The following is a 23,172-nucleotide window of genomic DNA, read 5'->3' on the forward strand; positions in this document are numbered from 1 at the left end:
CCTCCCCGCAGCCTAAACCTAACCCTCTCCCTAGTGCCTAACCCCTAACCCTTCCCCTAACCCCAATACTTACCTTCGGGATCCCGGCGGTCGGGATGCTGGCACCGGTATACTGATAAGTGTCTGGATTTCGGCGTCGGCATTCTGAACACAAAATCGGGACTATGACCACATCCCCATCTATATATATATATATATATATATATATATGTATATATATATATAAATATATATATATATATATACATACACGGAATATTTATGATGTAAATAAATTATTAATGTTTCTGAGCTTGAATGTTTATTTAAAGAGAAATAATATACACACACACACATATATATATATATATATATATATATATATATACACACATACAGAGAGCACTCATCAAATAATAGAATTTTGATCCAAAAGTGCCTGCTGAACTCCTAATTGATTGATCCGTGTATATTAGGTGCTGTTGGAATTTGGAGTTGTGTATTGATGGTTGTGCTGATGTGTACACAAACAGATACACTACTGCTCCTCTATTATTACATGGCATTACTGCTGTATATACTGTATGCAGTTGTATGTCACTGATTCCTTGCTGTTTTTATATTGCAACATTTGGTGCTATCACAGGTGGGAGAGGGAAAGGGAATGCTAAGTGCTGTTTATCCTTCTTTTGTTATGATGAACTGGTGTGACTTGATAAATAGCACCTCTTAATCTGACCCTCAGCAGGAGATAAAAATGTTATGTTGTCTAACAGAAAAAAAAAGTATTTATCTTAATTGACCAATAGGAATATTTCAAGGTAATTTGACCAAAATTCAAATACAGTATGCTATCAAAATATATTAGTACACGTGTAGAGATGGACACACATATTTACACTCACAATGTACATAGCATACTTGCCGACTTTTATTCTGCTCTCCCAGGGAGAAGCATGGGGAGAGGCAGCAGTCAGGCAGTGATGGGGGCGGGGCTGGTACCAATCGCGCCATTCGGCCTCGCCCCCTCTCGGCAAAATGCCCGCAATTCGCACATATTTTTATAGGGGTGGGGCCAAATGACGCAATTATACTAGAATCGCGTCATTAAGCCCCGCCCCCTAATGACAGACCGTGGATCTCAGGTAAGTTTCTCCCCATTCTGCCCACTTCACTAGGAAAGTGGGCAGGATGCGGGAGAAGTGCCTACACTGCCGGGAGTGCGGGAGGTTACCCGAAAAAATGGAAGCCTCCTGCGACTTTCAGGAGTGTAGGCATGTATGGTACATAGGTAGGATTCAAAAAAATAGGGCATACTAGATCATACTTGCCTACTTTTGAAAAAGCATTTCAGGGAGTTTGTGAATGCAAAACCTATGAGCGCAGTGGTAAAGTGGACTGTACTGCTACATCTGAGAGGTGTGTCATAATATTGATTTACATCCAAATGTAAATGAGTACCAAAGCAGCTTCATAATGGAGGTAAGGAGCAATCAGGGAGATTGCTAGACTCTTCAGGGAGTCAGGGAGATTGCTACTATTTCAGGGAGTCCAGGGCCGGCTCTTGGGGTGTTCGACCAGTGCGGTCGAACAGGGGCACCACCCCATAGAGGGCGTACCCCTCCCCAACATCCTGATTTCAGCACTGTCCCGCTGTTCCGCCTGTGGGTCCGCGGGTGGTCAAAACAGGAGGTCGGGTACCCCCACCGCCGCAGCTGTCTGGCGGTGCCGGACCCCAGAGTCTGAATGGATGCTGCGCACATGTAACAAAGTGCTGGGCTCCCCACAGCTAGTGACGAAGTGCTGGGCTCCCCACAGCTAGTGACAAAGTGCTGGGCTCCCCACAGCTAGTGACAAAGTGCTGGGCTCCCCACAGCTAGTGACAAAGTGCTGGGCTCCCCACAGCTAGTGACGAAGTGCTGGGCTCCCCAAAGCTAGTGACGAAGTGCTGGGCTCCCCACAGCTAGTGACAAAGTGCTGGGTTCCCCACAGCTAGTGACGAAGTGCTGGGTTCCCCACAGCTAGTGACGAAGTGCTGGGCTCCCCACAGCTAGTGACGAAGTGCTGGGCTCCCCACAGCTAGTGACAAAGTGCTGGGCTCCCCACAGCTAGTGACAAAGTGCTGGGCTCCCCACGGCTAGTGACGAAGTGCTGGGCTCCCCACAGCCTGATGTTACATGGGAGGCGTGCCATTCGGGCACGCCCAAAATAATGAAATTATGGGGGCATGGCCTGTGGTAAATAGACCACGCCCTCATATCCAGTTGCGCGCAGCTCATCCGTCAGCTAATACAGAGGCGCCAGCACAGGGGCGCAGCTACCCCTGGAGCCGGCCCTGAGGGAGTCTCCCTGACAATCAGGGAGAGTTGGCAAGTATGACGAGCCAAGTAGTTCTTATATGCCATCAATTATATGTTTCTATAGAGAATAGATGCACATTAAGGGGCTGATTCTGAGTTGGGAGCACAACAAAAACAAGCAAGTAACTACATTTATTATTTTTGCATGCAGGGTAAACAGTGGCTGCTTTTGCATGTAAAGTAGCCTACAAATGCTGATCAACTTCATTTTTAGATTTCGGTATGGACATGCCCCTCCATATTTCTAAATCTGTCGACACATTTTAAGTCTCCCCCACATGCAGTGCAATATGGTTTATGTGAAGTGTTACAAGTGTGTATACTTATTCCTAGGCTTGCCATATAATCAGTGACAGCTCCAAAGCTGGGGCTACAGCGCAGTCCAAGATTCAAATAGGGGAGCCAGTCCCGGCCGACGATGTTTGGCAGCATTTGGGGTGGCAGTTGGTGTGGTTCCCCTATTTGAATTTTGGACTGCGCTGTCAAATACCCAAGAGAGTATTTTGTCTTGACAGTGTCATTACAAAAATGTGAAAATCTCAAGTGTCACATGAAAAATTAATTAATTAAAAACAAATACAAAATATAAATGAAATGAAAACATCTATTGTTCTCCCTTATAAAAATCAAATGGAATTTTCTTTTTTCAAGTAGATCAAATTGAAATCTCACTTTAGTAATGTGAATAGCCTTTCAAGACTTCATGTAACATAAGGCCCCCATACATCAACGATTGATTGCAGCAATCGTGCAATTTGCAATCGATTGTGTATAAAAATCTTTCCCTTTTTCAATCGATTGTGGCAATTCTGCAATCTGCAATCGATTGAAAAAGGGAAGGATTTTTATACACAATCGATTGCAAATTGCACAATTGCTGCAATCAATCGCTGATGTATGGGGGCCTATAGTCATGACTTTGATTAATTAAATACTGTCAGCTGGAGGGCTCAATATGTAGTCAGCCAATCAGAAACTGCTGCTGCTAGTTGTCATCATTGCATATCATTGAAGCAGCCCTCAAGGCTTCTGCTTTATGAATATGGAGGTATTGGAGGCAGGTGTAATATGTTTTACTTATAGTAAAGAGGAACAGGAGGCTGGTATAACAATGTTTAATGACTTCTGGTATAATATGGTGACACGAGAGGCTGGCACAGATGGGTGGGAGAAACTGTGGCAAAACATGACAGTTACAATCCTAGCATACCCTAATGCATTGATTTTCACTCTCAGTCCTCAAGGCACACTAACAGTCCTGGTTTTAGTGATATCCAGGCTCAAGCACAGATGGTTAAATCAAAACAACTGAGCTGCTAATTAAGTCACATATGCTCAAGTATGGCTATACTTAAAACCTGGACTGTTAGTGTGCCTTGAGGACCGTGGTTGGGAAACCCTGCCCTAATGTGTTAAATAAATGCATGTGGGCTTTGGTTTGTATATACAAAATTATGTGGCATCCGAATGTTTTCACTATTTTTTTTCCTAATCTACGACTATCTTTTACTTTCTGGTTTAGTCCATCATCTTTATCCGAGATAAGAATTCACATGGGCAGGAGGTGTCTGGATATGTTGATTTTTCACATAGACTAAAGACTGAAGACTTTGAAGTGTACTTTGCTGGCAAGAAAAAGCTTCTTCCGCGACCCACTGACCTAAGGTACAAATTATCAAACAGCTGAATGAAAATGACAGCAAGATTTTACCATTTTCCTAATTTTTAGCATATGAGCAACATGATTAAATTGAATGTAAATTAAAGAAAAGCATAAAATATTCTGTAGATAACTATTATAATTTAATCCCCTTGAAGTCAACTTGATTTGACATTTGCTGTCCTAACTTTAAATGGTCATAGAACACCTCAATGACATCTAATATCTTTATAATTTGCCGCGGTAAATACATTATACCTCATATCTTAATTACTAATATGTATTACAAATCATGAGTTTTCCTTTGGAATAAAGCAGTTTTAGGCAGTTTATCAAGATTTTTTAGATATTGTATGTGTAATATATATTGAGATTATAAGAAATGAGAAATAGACAAGCACACACCTTAGTGATATTAGATGGTTGAATCGATATGTAATGAAATATCGACGCCGGAAGACCGAATGCTCTACATTCTGACTGAGGCTGGTAAGTACCCTAACCCTCCTCTGCCCCCCCCCTCTCCCCTAACCCTCACTTAGTGGTGCCTAACCCTAACCCCCCCCGGGGGTGCCTAAACCTACCTTCCACCCAATGGTGCCTAACCATAACCCTCCCTTCCCGCACCCTAAAGCTAACCCTCACAGGGGGGTGTCTAACCCTAACCTCCCCCCGGTGGTGCCTAACCCTAACCCCCCCTTCCCCTAGCCTAACCCTAACCCTCCCCGGGGGTTGCCTAACCCTAATCTCCCCCGGGGTTCCCTAAACCTAACTTTCCCTTCCCCAGCGGCTAACGCTAACCTGTCCCCGCTTACCTTCGTCGGGATGCCGGCTGTTGGGATTTCGTCATCGGGCTTAAGATAGGCATCGGTATTTCGACGCCTATCTTTACTGCCAAGTCGGGCTTTCCGCGTCGGGATTCTGGTAGCTGGCATACCGGACGCCTGCAACATAACTACATCCCGTGGAGATTTGTAGGGGCTATTTAATAGAGGAGTGGACCCCACTCTCTAGCTGGTGCATGTCCTGAGTTGACTCCAGCACTGTGCCAGAGTCAACTCCGCATGCGCCAATCTCCGGGAACATGGCGTCTGTGCAATTTTCCTGGTGATCATCTCCAATGATTCTGCACCGCCGACAGGTGAGGTAAATATTGTGCAGGGTGTGCACCCTTTATAGATATGCCCATGGAGATTTGTATTGGTTTGCCACATTACTGAGATGTTTAATATCTAATGGTGCTTTACCAAACTAAGTGACCTACAGTATTTATCAAGCCTTAGACAACCGTTTTTGCATGACTAATGCAATCTTAATTGGAAACATCCTGCATTCAGCACTGAAATACAGACTACAGCAGTCTCAGGTTCGGTATGGCTACTTCACAGTTACAATTTTGACAGCAGTATGTCAAACCCGATATGCCGGCATACTATGACTGCGCTGTAAAGCATCGTCACTGTGTCAGCTATCCAACTTTAAACATAATAGTAAAGCATCGTGTTTAAAGCTGTAAACCTAAAATGGTGATGATGCTTTTAAGCACAGTTTTAGCATGCTGGCATATCTGATTTTATATACCACTGTCCTCCATGTGGTTGTCAACATTGTAACTGACAATCAGTTACTGCAGGAGTTCTCAAAGCCTTTTTAGAGATCCACAGTTGGAGCTAATTATTTCACATGTGATTCTGTGAGGAGACCTGGAAAACATGCACTGTTTGGAGTCCTGAGGACGGAGTTTGAGAACCTGTGAGTTACTGTATCCACAGTCTCCATTGAGAACAAGGATCTGGAGCAATTTATCCAACTCTAAAATATATGATAAGTTGCAATGCCCCAATTCATCTTATGCCACATAACAGTGCCGCCAGTTCACATTATACCACATTACAGTACCCCACTACAGAATAAACCACAAATTGCCCCCTGATCACATTATGCCTCACAGTATCCCCAGATCATTTTATTCCACATTGTAGTGCCTCAGTTCATATAATGCTACACAATCTCCCCTGTTTATTTAATGTAACAATGTAGTGCCCCCAAGTCATATGCCACATTGATGTACTCCCAGTTCACATTATGCTGTAATGCAGTGCCCCCATGTCACATTATGTTACATCACAATGCACCCTGTTTACATTATGCTACACAGAGCCTTAGGGCCTGATTCAGAGCCGCTCGTAAGCGGACGTTCGCTCGTTCCGAGCGATGTTCGCACATCTGCGCATGCGTACGGTTTGTAATACGCATGCGCGATCCAGTCAGTGCAGCCGAAAATCGTTTGTTCGCTAAATAGCGAATGCCTGCTATTTTGAGTGACAGGAGGAGGTGTATGTGGGTGGTAACAGGGGAAGGTGCTTGAAAACGGGGAGTGGAATTCAGAACGCAGGGGTGCTTAAAGATCAAAACGGGCGTTTTATGGGTGTGCATAATTAATACAGCAGCGTCACTGACCACGTCACTTGGTTGTTTGAAAGTCAGAACTGCTCACAATATAGCGGTAGGAAAAACCAGCCACAAGAATAGCGAGCAGTTCATACGCTGTTCGATGTACTCGATTAATCTATTAAATAGCGGACATGACGTATGATGCGAGCGGCCAGGGGGGCGTTTATTTCAAAATTACGACCGCAAGTTTTGTTCGCTCGTTCAGGCATAGAGGCGTGAACAGACCGCAAAGAGCGAACGGTTCATTTGAATAGCCACCCCTTTTTTCTGAACGAACGACCGCGAATAGCGTCCGGCTCTGAATCAGGCCCTTAGTTCACATTAATCATCACAGTGCCTTGTGTTTACATTATGCAAAACAGTGCCGCAGTTCATACAATGACAAGTTACAGTGAACTCATTACAGTTCCCTTGATTCACATGATGCCACAACTAGTGTATTATAGTTCCTTTAGTTCACATTATGCCACACAGTGCCCCAGTTCACATTAAGCCACAAAGTACAGTATCCCAGATCACATTATGCCACATGCAGTAGTAGTGTCCCAGTTCATATAATTTCACACAGTGTCCCAGTTCATATACAGTGTCCCCAGGTCAATTCATGAAACTTTGTAGTGCCCCAGGACATAATGTACCACACAGTGCCTCCAGTTCACATTATGTCACAGTGCCCCAGTACTTACAGCGCACCAGTAACTTACCAATATAACCATCCTATTTGGAAAATGATTCACATTATATGTCACTGTAATCATATGTAATCATATGTCACTGTAATCTAGCCAGTGTCGGCGCCTCCATTAGGCAACTTTAGGCAGTCATCTAAGGGCGCCAGCCACTAGAGGGCGCTGCACGCTGCTGAATCTGTTTTACTTAAATATCACATAGTTCAAGGCTAGCCTAGCGGTGGACGCGGCGTGGGTCTGGCTAGCCACAGCCACCGCTGTCAGTCACCTTACCACAGGCAGCAGTGCATTGGCCATACCAGGACTTGGTCTCCTCTGCCCGCTGCGTCTGCCCTGGAACATGTAATCTTTACTAACCACACTTCCGGGTTCTTGTGTAGCGCTCACTAGACCCAGTACACAGAGCGTTGTAGGCAGCATATAGCAGGGTATCACAGCAAACACTGGCGGTGACTGGGAATATCATCCTCACCAATCCTCAGGTATTTCAGCATGTCTTTCTCATCCTACGCCTGCCGTTTTCTGCCCCTGCAATGTGCACTCATATCGAGGACAGAGGCGGCTTGTCACTGGACAGCAGAACCTGGGGGGAGGGCGGCAGTAGCCTGACATTTTTCTTGGGGTGCCTTTAAACCTTGCACCGGCCCTGCCTCTAGCTGCAGGCTGAGTGCTGCTTGAAGTCTGCAGTACAGAGTATATCCCCTAAGCCTCCAGCCCCATAGCAATGGCACCCCCTGTACCCACTATAGTTATTCCCCTGGATAGGAGATTTTCTAACTCAATCAATCAAAAATCAATAAAACATATTATTTTTATTTTTAAGGCACCACAAAGTTTTTGCAGCACACTCTAAGGAATATACATGGTTACAGTGTAACTTGTTATAAGTACGACAGAGTTTAAATTGACATTTCAATGAACTACATACAGCAATACAATTACAAAATAGTTAGGATAAAGACACAGGCAAGGGTAGGCTAAATGGTTATGGTATAAAACATAGACAGTAAAAAGGTAGACAATGCCTAGATATACACAAGTGTTAGGCAATAGGTCGACAAGGACAAAAGGTCAACAGGGACAATAGGTTGACAAAGTAAAGGTAGACATGGAGGATGGTCCACAGGTTCAATTGGTCTACTGAGTGAAAAGGTTGACACGAAAGTGGTCATCACACAAAAGGTTGACATTTTTTTTTTCTAACCCTAACCCTGACTCTCCCACTGGCTGCCTAACCATCAGGATAGGTGCCTGACCATAACTGTCCCTTCTAGTGCCTAACCCTAACCCTCCAGTAAGTGCTTAACCCGAATCCTCCCCCTCCTGGAGCCTAACCCTAACTGTCGGGGTAAGTACCTAACCCTGACCCATTTTCATGTCAACCCTCTTGACCCTGCCGATATTCTTCCATGTTGACCTTTATTGTGTCAACTTTTTATCCCTGTCGACCTATTGCCTATCTAACATCTGGCGTCTATATAGACATTGTTGACCTTTTTACTGTCTATCTATAGTCTGGATACCAGGCTACGTCACTATCTTGTAGAGCACTTGGTAAGTGTTAAGGAGTTTTGCACTCGGTAAGCCTATACACTAGGTAAGGGAGAGAATACAGTGACAGAGTCATTGAATGGACTTGGGAACAAAGGGCCTGATTCAGAGATGGATGGATTTGCAGACACAAGCTGCTGTGCAAATCCGTCCATCTGTGATGCAAATGCAGGAGGTGTAAGACACTGCGACCGACTTCGAAGGCTGGGATCACCATTGCAACTGTTTGCTCCGTTGGTCAGGCTGCGGGAGCTGAAGCTTAAGAGGCCAAGAATCTACCTCCGCCAACGCAGACCCTGGCGTCATTCCTCCCGGGAAGGGTGACTAGCCACGCCCTCACTCTGCCCCCCAAACGCCGCAGCATGTCAATTATGCTGCAGCTTGGGGGGGTCTGCGAGTGTAAACGCAGGACCCGTTCTGTACATGCGCATAATGGGTCCTGCGCAGAAGCAGACCTGGAAACATCAGAGATGTAGGTTCATCATCAGATGAACGTACATCTTTGAATCAGGCCCAAAATACAGGGAGCACAGGTGGCATGGATTGTGCTAAGGAGAGAACAAGAGAAAATATTTAAAAGCAATATATGTAATCTAACATTTATGTAATCTAACATGGTATTGTTTGATATTGTTCATTTTGTATACAGTTTATTGTATCATTTTAATATGTATTTGAGTCAAAAACTCATATAGGGCATCAATGTGAAATATCAATTAATAAAATGCTTGCAATAAATAGAGCATTACACAGCTACCATTTTAAAAAGAACAATACAGCACTGTATTCTATTATGGAGTACCCACACGAATTATACCTTGTTTTTTTCAGAATATACTCCTAAATTGTATATAACTCCTCACGCGGCAAATAAAAATGACCCAGTATGATCCAAAAGTGTTTTTTTAATAAAATTGCAGTAGATGAGCTGAAAGAAAATGCGCATGTTTTATTTTTTCTTAACAGCACAAAGAAATACTTTTAGATGTAGATAATGCAGATCATCAAACAATAAATTCAGTGGTAACTCATAATTTTAATATATGAACGGAGGGACTCCCCTATTTCAAACATAGTTGTCCTCATGTTTCTAGATGCCAGGATGTTGAAGATAGGGGACTTTCATGCCCCTCCATCCACGCATCCCCTGCATACCCCACCCCCTCGGGACAGCATTACGACTCAGAACAATGATATGGTTTTTTTAATGTATGTGTGGAGTAAGAGCCCGCTAGATTTCCGCACTCAAGGGGTATATTTACTAAAGTGAGCGTTTTTAGAAGTGGAAATGTTGCCCATAGCAACCAATCAGATACTAGCTATTATCTTCTAGACGGTGCTAGTTGAATGTTAAGTAGAATCTAATTGGTTGCTATTGGCAACATCTCCACTTCTAGAATCTCTTTTTAGGCTCTGTCATGCCAACATGTATTTGTAATATACTGTTTATCACATTATTACGTTCTATCATACTGTTGTGTATCGGTACATGTGAACACTTTACATTTCAAGGTCATAAGTTAGCTATTCCTTTGCTTTTTCATATTTCTGGAGTTATAATATGTTTTCTGTAGCCGTTGCAGATGTTACATCTCTGCTATGTTAACTTACTCAGATGGATCTATATTACAGCTAATTAAAACCTTTGTAGTTATTGAAACCCTTACTTATTTGCGTTGCCAAGATATGCAGTGACCAGAGGCTTTAGCCAAAGTTAAGGTGGTCTTTAATTGTGGTTGCGGTTTTAAAGGATTTAAATACAGTATTGGCTGCGCTTGCTGAACCTCAGCTATGCAACCCACAATATTTTCAGCTATCTTGAACAGTTTTATTACGGACAAGAGATTTTAACTAGATTTAGATCACATTCCAGATGTATTATGTTTTAAAATAATAAAGTATGCTTACAATAATTACAGCACATGTGTATCAGTGCATAACATATACACAAATATGCTATCCAACTACTGTACATATACTGTAAAATAATAAATGTATAAGAATACATTTAAATGAAAAACGTATGGTAAAAACATAAACAAATAATAATTATTTTATTTTGTTTCTCTTTAACTTTCTCATGAACAAACCCCTTGGGCTCAACAATAAAGTTGAATATTAACAAAATAAGTGAATGTTTTGTCAATCTGTTAAATTTGCTGCTGCATAGAGGTTGAATTTAAACTTTTTCCTCTAAAGACACATTCGCTTTTATTAGGTTTCTTTAAAATTTAAGTTGTGTTGCTACTGGTAGTTGAATTTTATATATGTGACTTAAGAGTCTACTGTATCTATAAGGCTCTTTTATTCTGGTTTTTAGCAAGTAAAAAGGGTTGTTGCTACTATTTTTATAAAAAGCAGCAAAACATTCTGTTTCGTTTTGTGCAAAGTGGAAGTGCCAGTCCTGAAGCTTACAATAGGGTGCGAGCACTTCAGCATTTCAATGAACATACAATAGGTTTGCAATGCAAAACTATTGTAAGAAACATTACGCCATCTGAAGAAAACCAGGACGAGACTATTGTCTTCCTGCTTTATTCCGCAATGCTTCACCATCCCGGCTCCTTCGGCCCCTGTTCTTCCTCATCCTAAGCCATGTGCGAGCGCTAACACCCCTAGCACATATTCAGGGGAGGGTGACCGGGAGGATGAACACAGGGCAGCAGCAAAAGTGTTGACCATCGATGGCTCTACCATTGATGGTTTTAAACCATCGGACAGAAACTACTGATGGTGAGCCATAAATGGTTTGTATTTTGCACATGTGCAGTCGTTGCCCGGGTATGTGCAATGCGCATTTCTGATTCACCATCAGTAGCACATTGATCGAGCCGTGAAGGGCAAGTTGGGCCACCCATGCATAGTTCCATCCTTGGAAACGTGTCCATGATCCAGCGCCAGGGTAGTGGGCATGAGGCCAAGTGCAGGGCAACAGCTGCGCTTGTTGCCAAAGGAGGGGAGAAGAAACTTTGTCAGGGCCAGGGGGGGAGGGGGCAGGCCCATGGTAATTCCATATAATTACAACAGAGAGATCATTCTTAAAAGGGTTTCTTACCTTTGGTTAACTACTATTTTGGGACATCCTCCCTATGTGCCTTTTGTTAAGGGCTCCCAACCACAGTTACTGTAATGCAAACTACTGTCTGCATCTTGAATAGCTGACATAGGAGAAAGTCTAGATCTACAAGTAGTGAGGTGGGCCTGTTAGTAGACAGGGCTCCTAATTGAAATGGCTGCAGTTTTTTTTCAAACACTGGCTCTCAGTGTTGGCAATGCACAGTTATTGGCTGGTAACAGTTGGGCACTGCGGCACTTTCCCACGAACGAGGTAAGTGGAGAAATCTGTTTGTAGGTAGCAGAGGCCAGACAACCCATTTAACTTGAAATTTGATTTCTGTAACATTCACAGCTAACACTTCCCTACATTTGAAGCTTAATGCATATATTTTGGTTTACAAAAACACCTCATCAATGTTGCTATCCTTATAATGCACATGGATACTTGTTGACCACTTTTGTCTGTATTGAGTTTATGCAGAAAGATGAAAAAATGGCAAAAAAAAAAAAAAAGTGGATTTGTTCCACATATTTGGATAAAGAACTATAGTGGACTATGGGCCTGATTCAGCTGCGATCGCAAAGGCAACTACGTATGCAGATTGAGCGATTGTCAGCCATTGCGTATGCGTATAAGCCGCATTGCGCGTGTGCTGCGATTAAGCACGCACAGAGGAATCCATCGCAGAGTGTGTGATAGGCTGTGAGCGTTTGGGGGCGGTGATGGGGGCCAATACCTGGGCGCGCGTAAAGTAGCCACTGCGATTGCAGACGCAGCATGAGAGCTCTCTGCATGCGGCGAGACTTGCAATCTCTGCGGCTGGTCAGACCTGGTGTAAATGCTCTGTGACTGGCCAATGTGCGCCGATGGTACTGATGTTTACACAGAACGAGGTTGGACGGATATGAGAAGGCAGAGCCGACATAAAGACGCCCACGTCTTTATGCCGGCTGTGCTTTGTCAGGCATTAGCATATTTTCACAGCTGAGTCCTGTGCGAAATCGTATCTGCATTCGCATTAGCGATCGCTACTGAATCAGCCCTATGTACCCAATGTTTACATTGTTAACACATTAACGTCCGACTGAGCATGCGTCATGGTCACACTACGCACACGCCAAAGTACTAGGGATGAGCGGGTTCGGTTCCCTGAGAACCGAACCCACCCGAACTTCGGGGATCCGGGGCGATCCGAGCCCAAGCTCGGATCTCCCTGTCTGCCCCGGATCCCTCTCCCGAGGCAAAACCTCGAGATCTGCTGTCGGATCTCGAGGTTTTGCCTCGAGCGGCCATTTTAAAAAAAATGCCTTTGCCTTTAATGGGCAAAGTGCTGATTGGCTGACAGAGCCGTCTGTCACGGCTCTCAGCCAATCAGCATTATGGTGCTCATTTGCATGTAGCACGGACTCGTGAGATCCGTGCTACATGCATCTGTGTGATTGACAGTGACACAGAGCACAGATGGGTCAGTGAGACCCGTCTGTGCTGCTGTGTATTTCAATGACACAGATGCACGCACGGACCAGGAGATCCGTGCTACTTGCATCTGTGTCATTGACACAGAGCACTAACGGGTCCGTGAGACCCGTCTGTGCTGCTGTGGTAAAAAAAAAAAAAAAAAACCTGTGTAAAAAGAGAAAAAAATGGCGTGCCCCCCCCCCCCAAAAAAAAAGAGCAACCAGCCCCGGGCATTAGTGACCCAGTGCTGGGTGTGCTTAAATACAGGGGACAAACGACATAGGGGTCCCCTGTACTTAAACACAACCAGCACCGGGCTAGTCAGAACCAGAGCTGGTTGCCAAAATACGGGGGACAAACGACGTAGGGGTCCCCCGTATTCTGCGCAACCAGCTCTGGGCTCTAATCCGGTCCTGGTTCTGGAAATACAGGGGAAAAAAATGAGTAGGGTTCCCCTGTATGTTCCAGAACCAGCACTGGACTTTTTCTAGCGGGGGGCTGATGCCACAGCCAGGGGAGCCCTTTCACCGGGCCCCCCAGCCGCAGCATCAGCCCTGACCGCTAGTCAGCCCAGGCCGGGGATCCCTGGAGAGCTGGGGACCCCCCCAATAAAGGGGTCACCCTCTCCAGGGCTCCCCAGGCCCATGCTGATAGCCCGGGGCTATCCCCGCCACCCCTGGTGGCGGTGGGTGGCGGGTTGATTGTGTGGTGTGGTGTAAATAAAGAATATCAAACATTGTCTTTACAAGTAGAACTGCAAGTCCCAGCAAGCCTGCCCCGCATGCTGGTACTTGGAGAACCACAAGTACCAGCATGCAGGGCATTAAGGGCCCACTAGTACCTGTAGTTCACCTGTAAAAAAATGTTTAAAAAAAACACAGGACACACACACCGTGACAGTATAAGTTTATTAAACATACATACACACACACACATGTACACATACTCACCTATGTAACCTGTAGCATCGGTCCACTTGTCCGGTAAAGTATCCATAGGGGACCTGTGAAAAAAAACATACTCACCATCTTCTATGCGAGGTTCTGTCCTCTTCGTTCCAAAGTAGGCATCCCCGGACTTGGCAAAAAAAAAAAAACGAAAACGCGATCCACGAACTTAGTACCGTTCTATAGAACGGTACTTCCCAAATGAGAGCTTAGCGGCGGGGTATCACCATGGAAACCCCGCTGCTAAGCGTTCATTGGCTGAGAGAGGCCATCTCCCGTCTCTCTCAGCCAATGAACGGCTCCCTCCATTGTAGTCAATGCTGGGAGCCGCAAGGTTATTAAAGTTTACCCTGCGGTTCCCACCATTGACTACAATGGAGGGAGCCGTTCATTGGCTGAGAGACGGGAGATGACCTCTCTCAGCCAATGAACGCTTAGCAGCGGGGTTTCCATGGTGATACCCCGCCGCTAAGCTCTCATTCGGGAAGTACTGTTCTATAGAACGGTACTAAGTTCGTGGATCGCGTTTTCGTTTTTTTTTTTTGCCAAGTCCGGGGATGCCTACTTTGGAACGAAGAGGACAGAACCTCGCATAGGAGATGGTGAGTATGTTTTTTTTCACAGGTCCCCTAGGGATACTTTACCGGACAAGTGGACCGATGCTACAGGTTACATAGGTGAGTATGTGTACATGTGTGTGTGTGTATGTATGTTTAATAAACTTATACTGTCACGGTGTGTGTGTCCTGTGTTTTTTTAAACATTTTTTTTACAGGTGAACTACAGGTACTAGTGGGCCCTTAATGCCCTGCATGCTGGTACTTGTGGTTCTCCAAGTACCAGCATGCGGGGCAGGCTAGCTGGGACTTGCAGTTCTACTTGTAAAGACAATGTTTGATATTCTTTATTTACACCACACCACACAATCAACCCGCCACCCACCGCCACCAGGGGTGGCGGGGATAGCCCCGGGCTATCAGCCTGGGCCTGGGGTGCCCTGGAGAGGGTGACCCCTTTATTGGGGGGGTCCCCAGCTCTCCAGGGATCCCCGGCCTGGGCTGACTAGCGGTCAGGGTTGATGCTGCGGCTGGGGGGCCCGGTGAAAGGGCTCCCCTGGCTGTGGCATCAGCCCCCCGCTAGAAAAAGTCCAGTGCTGGTTCTGGAACATACAGGGGAACCCTACTCATTTTTTGTCCCCTATATTTCCAGAACCAGGACCGGATCAGAGCCCAGAGCTGGTTGCGCAGAATACAGGGGACCCCTACGTCGTTTGTCCCCCGTATTTTGGCAACCAGCGCTGGTTCTGACTAGCCCGGTGCTGGTTGTGCTTAAGTACAGGGGACCCCTACGTCGTTTGTCCCCTGTATTTAAGCACACCCAGCACTGGGTTACTAATGCCCGGGGCTGGTTGCTCTTTTTTGGGGGGGTGCACGCCATTTTTTTCTTTTTTTACACAGGTTTTTTTTTTTTTTTTTACCACAGCAGCACAGACGGGTCTCACGGACCTGTCATTGCTCTGTGCCAATCACACAGATGCATGTAGCACGGATCTCCCGGGTTCGTGCTACATGCAAATGGGCACCATAACGCTGATTGGCTTCCTGTCTGCCACTGCAGTGCCACTCCTAGATGGGCCACGTGTTTGTGCCGCCCCCTTGTGTCGCTTAGCATAGTCATCCAGCTTCCTCGGTACAACCTTTTGGCCTAAAAACAATATTGTGAGGTGTGAGGTGTTCAGAATAGAGTGGAAATTAGTGGAAATTAATGTTATTGGGGTTATTAATAGCGTAGGAACAAAAAAAGGCCCATTTATGTGATTTTAGCGTTTTTTTTTTATTTTTTAAGAAAAAATCCAGATCCAAAACACAAAACCCAGAACCCAAAACACGGAAGGGTGGTTTTGGCAAAACCAATCCAGATCCAAAACACGAAGAAAGATCCAGATCCAAAACCAAAACACAAAACACGAAAAGTGTCCGGTGCACACCCCTACAAAGTACCCAAGTGATGCCACTCGCAGTGAGGATTTATTTCCAAAGTAATTGACAGTCAGGGACCATTTGGGGGCAGTAATGAGGAGGAATGGCGGCAAAAGCGCAGACGCAATGACCATTTTCTGGGCGTGCCTACAACTGCAATCCTGTGTCAGTTCAGACGGCCATTCTGCACGACCATACTCAGATGACGAATGACCTGCGACGTCGGCTGTGTATGTGTATGCATTTGCTTGGTTTTGCAGTGGCCCAGGTGGGCGTCTCAATAAATTTCAACCAGCTACAGAATTAGCATAGTTTTGCACAGAAGTTGCCTGTGGGGTCGCAGCTGAATCAGGCCCTAAGGTAATAAAAAAACAAACCGATTTAAAAAGACAGGTTTCCTCCAATGCCTCACTGCAGGGACGTACGGTAACTAGGGTGGTGCGACATGTGCCACCGCACAGGGCACTGCAGGGCAGGGGGTGCTGCTCGGGCCTGTCAATTTTCAATTTTCTGTCTATAATCATTCTCACTTGTAGCTTCCCGACTCTTTTATCCCCCAACATCTTCTGACCTCCCCTATCACCTCCTTCTCCATCTGGCCACCTCCCCAAGCACCTTCAGTCACATCCTCTTTTATTTAATACACACATTTCAAAACTCTGTCATACCAGGATACAATCACCTCTCAGCTGGCAGTCAGACACCTTAAACATGGAGCTGTATGCTCCACAATTTCTGATGGTAGCCCTGAACACAGCCACCGATTCCCAACCCAGGTGTTGCCAGCACACCCAGTGTACCCTTGCCGGTGAGTACAGCTGCCGGTGCAGGGTACATACGCAGATCTCCCTGCTGCTGATATAAGCTGCATATACACTACAAGTAGCGCTCTTTCTATACCTGTAATCAGTGATCTACACTGTCGGCTCCAGGCTTGTGCACGGCTGTTCACCAGTGCTCTCTTACACCTAGAGCTGGTCAGTTATACTGCATAATTATTGTGTATCATCTCTGCAGCCATTGGATTCACACTGAATTAGCAGTGATACCTGGATAACAGTGGTACAATGGGACCAGTACCCCTTCATCATCGTACAGGAACAAATCAGATTTCCCCATGAGGCCACATCCCTTTTTCGGGAGCGCATCTTTTGTCCCTTTTTGAAAAATGGGGGGGCGCCAATGCTCTTTCTGACTTTCTGAATTTGTCGATCCGTCCCGGGACCCTTGAGTCTAGTTGAAGCTTTCAAGAAAATTCTGCTCATCTAGTGAATCAGGACCAGAGTAGCATTGGAAACAGGGAAGGTCCCTAGACCAGTAACTGGACTCGAATGCCAACCTGGAAGTGCTACACCCTGGAACTGATTGTGGATAGCTCAGCCCAGGAACCTGCAACTACTCAGCAATAGCGCCAGCTACCCAGAACCAAATACCTAACACCTGCGACTGGTGGAATGCTAGCAGATGGTCCGGATACCCGCGGGACTAGGTAAAGAGGCAGGTGATTGATGGAGACTTGAACACAGACTGTGAACAGGAGATGATGGTATAGCAGAGTTCTTACTGCAGGAACTGATGCCGAATGCAGCAGAATGAATGCAGGTGCTTTAGACACTTGCAGGATCCCCACTGGAAACACAGGCAGTGTCCATATGGCTTTGGGGCAATCGGTTTGTTATGTTGCCAAGTCCAGAGATGCTACGGAGAGCAGCGTGAGGATGGAGGTGAATATCAGACCTTTATATCAGGTACACCCATGGAATTCTACATGGGAGAAGTGGACAGATCATCTGGCAGTAGGTAAGTATGTGTGAATGGGATAGGTAGGTATGTAATAAAATTATACTGTATACGGTGTGTGTGTACTGTGTTTTTTTAACTATTTAATTTACAGTGGGGGTACGGGTGCCGGCCGCCTGCTGGCACTTGTAGTTCCACAAGTGCCAATGGGCAGGCATGCTGGCACCTGTAGTTCCACTGTAAATTACAATAGTTTTGAAATATATACCACATTATTACCCCTGTACCCACTGCTCCAGGGGTGCAGGGAAGAGCCCCGGGCTTCAGTCTAAGCCTGGGGTTTCTGGAGATGGGGTAACCCTTCTTGGGGCTGACCAGCTTGGGGTGTTAATACTTTGGCCCTGGAGCCCCAGTGATAGGGTCTCCTGACTGTGGCATTAGACCCCAGTTGGTTTGGGTCCAGTGCTGGTTTTAAATATAGGGGGACCCTTACGCATTTTTTTCCCCCCAAAATTTAATACCAGCACTGGCCCTGCAGCCAGGTGCTGGTTCTTAAAAAACGGGGAACCCTACTCATTTGTTCTCCGTAATTTTAGGAACCAGGTCTGGCTGAGCAGTCCGGGGCTGGTTATGCTTTTGGGGGGGAACCCTACGTCATTTTTTTTAAAGATTTAATTCTTGTTTAACAGGTAGACCACGCAAGCAGCCTTCGCTTGTCTCACTGATATGTGCAGGCTGCTTGCTCGGAAGAGTTTTGCAGAGAGAAAACACTGCAATCTTGGGTGAGTAATCTCATCTAAATTTGCTACTACTGTAGGTGGAGAAATCTCAATCTGCTGCACCATCGGCCAACTCCCTTTCAGCTAATCTCACTTCTTAGTAAATTTGAGAGTTTAAAAAATGGAAAATCACTCGAGTTTCGGCGATGCAAATCGAGTTTTAAAAAAAAAACCTCGATCAGACTCGAATCTTAGTAAATTTACTCCTAGGTGTCACAGAGTGTTTGCAGGAGATCTGACACTAGCAGCAACAACTTGTACCAGGAACCAGACAGTAATCTTCTTCCTTAGAAGTGAACTGTTCTGGCAATGAGTAGATCACAGGAGCAGGTTTTAATAGGGCGCACTGAACAGAGCCGTAGCTAGACTTTTTGGTGCCCAGTGCCAGAGAGAGCATTGGCACCCCTCCCCCATTTTTTAAATAGGGACATAAGATAGTGCACCTGAAAAAGGGCCGTGGCCTCATAAGGAAGGGCCAGGGAAGAGATAGGGGAGGCCAGGAGATGCTGGGGTTAAAGAAGGGGAAGCTACAAGTGATAATAAACAGGAAAATTGACAGGCCCAAACAGCGCCCCCTGCCCTGCGGTGCCCTGTGCCATGGCACTGGTGGCACTACCCTAGTTACAGCCCTGGCTCTGAAAACACATTGGTGGAGCAAGTCACATGAGCGCAACTCAGGAACAGATTGGATTAGAGTGTTCACCTGGCTGGAATCCAATATGGCCACGCCCACGCATCTGGACAGAACATATACAATGGATAGGTAACGCTTCAGGAATGCCTTGGGTGGCTAGGAGGAGTGCGGGCAACCATGATGTGACAGCGCCAGACAGGATAAGTAGGGCTAATACCCTAATGTCTGACAGTAACAAAGTTTTAAATATTTGAGCTGTAGATTTTGATGAAGTTTGATCAAGTTTGTAAAATTAAATATTATAATGAGACAATATTATTGCACTATTTTCTAAAATATTTTGCTTTATAATAATGGTAAAACTTTATAATCTTTTGTTTTTCACAAGGCATTAGTTTCAAAAACTTATTTTATAAACTTTTGATTAAATTTTGGCTTATTAAAAAAGGAACAAGAAAAAAAATAACTTTATTACTACTTTATATATGAAATTTGAAATATCTTTGTCATAATAATAATAATAATCATAATAATAATAATAATAATAATGTGTAATGTCAACTTAAAGAATTGAAACAGTACAATAAAAACTCAATCTTATAGATGTATATAATTAACATAAATATAAATATTTTGAGAAATATATAAAAAAAAAATATTTTAATAAATAATAATAATAATAATAGTAATCCTATGTCTTTGAAGATAATATGCTCCCAGATTTTGCTAAAGTTATGACTTACTGGTAAAAGCAAATAAAAGAAACACAGGAATGAAAAATGCACATATAATGTACTGAAGCATTACCATATTGTCTATTTTAAAAACAATATTTATTTATGGTCCTTGATATATATAACTATTATGCTCCCATGATGTATAGATTATTTGATCACTATGTATTGGGTGGTTAATGCCAGTTACTGAAGAAACTGGTTGTTCCCCCTTCCAAATGTCCTGATTTAGGCAATCCTGTCCCAATTTCAGGAAACTGTCCTTCTGCTCCTACAGTCTCAACAGTTGGGAACATTGGCTAGGAATGTTTGGAGGTTGCTGCATGTAACTGCCAGTGGTGCACATAGTAATACAAGGTGTTTTTAGGGGATGGCCTAGCGCATTAGAAGATTATGCCCGGGGACACTTAACATGGGGTGACCATAATGCCAACATGTTTGACCGCATTCCTTTCTGAAGTGGTAATGCCTACTTAATGCTGTTTTTCACCAGGACAGTGCTGGGAGGTATGGTTTCCCGCAATTAAATTAAACCACTAAATGGTTCAGACAGAGGAATAGCACAAGCTCTTTGCAGACTGCCACATGCCCTTCCTGTAATTTCCTGTCACTTCCTAGAATGTTTCCATTTTTTTAGTAGAAATGTTAATTGTTTTGGTCTGATTTATACACTGAAGTGCCAAAAGTCAGTGGACAGATGCCTAGTATTGTGTAGAACCCCCTCTAGCCTGGTGATCTACAACAACTTGACGTGGCATCGATTCCACAAGTGGATGGAAGACTGCTGGAGAGATGTTGACCCATACTATCTTGTAAGCTTCCCACAGCTCCCTGACATTTGTAGGTGCAGGAGCTTGGGTGCGAATGGACCTTTTCACCACGTCTCATAATGCTCGATTGGATTCATGTCGGGCAAATGTGGTCACCACACCATTCGTCTAAACTCTCCAGAATGCCCCTCGAACCAATTCTGGACAACTTGGGACCAATGACACGTTGCAGTATCCTACTGGAATATTCCATCTTTGTGGGAGTATATGAAGTCCATTAAGGGCTGCAAATGGTCATCAGCGGACCCAACCCATGCCACGTCAACTCACCATTATGGAATCACCAGCAGCCTGCATGGTGCCTTGTTGACAACTGAGGACCATGTCACACCCAAACCCTACCATCATCCCGGAATCAACTGGAACCGTGACTCATCGGACAATGCCACATGGTGCTAGTCTTCCAGGGTACAATTAGCAATGTCATGAATTCAGATGAGGTGCTGTGCTGCTTGTCTGTTACCATGGACAATTCTGGCCAGACACTGATGGTCACGATCAGTAAGCATTTGTGGTCGGCCAATGCGCTGTCCACAGTGGGTGGTACCGCTTTCTATAAGGTATTACCGGTACACATGTGACATCGTAGATGGAGGAATGTTGAATGTCTGCACAACTTTGGATATGGAATGTCTCCTCCGTTGTTCAACCACTATCATGCCCTTATAGAAAAAGAGTTTCACAACATTGGGCGCTGCCTCATATAGCAGCAGGAAAGGTCAATATATAAGTCACCAACTTACAAATACAAACATATAACATCAAAAAGTGACCTTACAAATCCGCGCTAATGAGATGTTCTTGGATAATGAACCTTTTCACAGATTTCAAACGTATCTCAATGAGTCCATATGTAAAAACACAGAGAAAAAAAGAAAAAAATTGTCTTTTGTCAAACAATAAATGTTCAAATATATTCTACACCACAGGTGTCAGAAATAGATGAGGGAGTGATATTAATCCCAACCAAGGACAGCTGTAGATCTTGAGAAAGTATCCAAAATGTCCATATAGATGTACCAACACCGTGATAAGACCAAATAGTGCTTACATGTAAGCTTACATAAGAAATGCAGGAAACAAGTACGTAGCAGTTTCTTTGCACGGCCCTTTTTCACACAACACAAATCCACTGGTTGTTCGTATGAATCGAATCCACAAGGCCCCCAAAAAAATATATAATAAGGGGACCATGAAGTCACAGTGAATAATAAAAATTACATATGTTTACTGAGAACAATGTATAAAAGCATGATGAACATACCCTATGTGAAACACCAGAACGTAACAGCGAAAGATGGATCCCGGGTAAAACACTGAATTAGGTGTAGTGGGACACACAAAGGTAGCAAACAGACACTGGGACGCATTTCGATGAGCAGTCTAGCCGGTGTTCAAACTGATTCACGAGATGTCAGATTACAACTGATACAGGTCTGCATCTAAGATGTCACAGTATGGTGACGCCACCTACCATTACATACTGCTATCCCCTGGTTTGGCACTCTGCGGTAAGCATTGCAGGAGGGTGGCTGTGCCAGCTATTCACTGCTGTTGCTCTTGTCAAACTGTATGACAAGTAGAAGTAGCGCCAATCCCCTGGGTCCCTCCTCCCCTGATCTGTGCTCCCTGTCCACAACAGCCTCCTTTGCTCTGTCCCATCTTCCTCTCCTCCTATTACTTTTTTAGTGAAGCTCAGCCTTTTTATATACCACTTTATATCAAACACAAGTAGGACTAGGGAGAATATATATATATATATATATATATATACAGTGCATCCCGAAAGTATTCACAGCGCTTCACTTTTTCCACATTTTGTTATGTTACAGCCTTATTCCAAAATGGAATAAATTCTACACACGATACCCCATAATGACAACTTGTAAAAAGTTTTTTTGAGATTTTTGCAAATTTCTTTTTAAAAAAAACTAAGAAATCACATTTACATTCTGTAAGTATTCACAGCCTTTGCCAGGAAGCTCAAAATTGAGCTCAGGTGCATCCTGTTTCCACTGATCATCCTTGAGATGTTCCTACAGCCTAATTGGAGTCCACCTGTGGTAAATTCAGTTGATTGGACATGATTTTGAAAGGCATACACCTGTCTATATAAGGTACCACACTTGACAGTGCATGTCAGAGCACAAACCAAGCATGAAGTCCAAGAAATTGTCTGTAGACCTCCGAGACATGATTGTCTCGAGGCACAAATCTGGGGAAGGGTACAGAAAAATATCTGCTGCTTTGAAGGTCCCAATGAGCACAGTGGCCTCCATCATCCGTAAATGGAAGAAGTTCGGAACACCAGGACTCTACC

The 23,172-nt window shown here is 44.5% G+C and overlaps 1 protein-coding gene across 2 annotated transcripts in view; it reads left to right on the top strand.

Annotated features, from left to right (window-relative positions):
- CFAP299 (cilia and flagella associated protein 299) overlaps positions 1–23,172 on the top strand; it is a 569,143-nt gene that overhangs the window by 464,128 nt on the left and 81,843 nt on the right. For both annotated transcript variants that reach the window (XM_088452111.1, XM_088452110.1), the window contains exon 4: positions 3,862–4,004. In XM_088452111.1, coding sequence (XP_088308237.1) covers positions 3,862–4,004 — 143 coding nt within the window. The remainder of the gene's footprint in view (positions 1–3,861; positions 4,005–23,172) is intronic.

This window comes from Taudactylus pleione, unplaced genomic scaffold (genome assembly GCF_031769625.1).
Source record: "Taudactylus pleione unplaced genomic scaffold, aTauple2 ptg000033l, whole genome shotgun sequence".
NCBI lineage: Eukaryota > Metazoa > Chordata > Amphibia > Anura > Myobatrachidae > Taudactylus > Taudactylus pleione.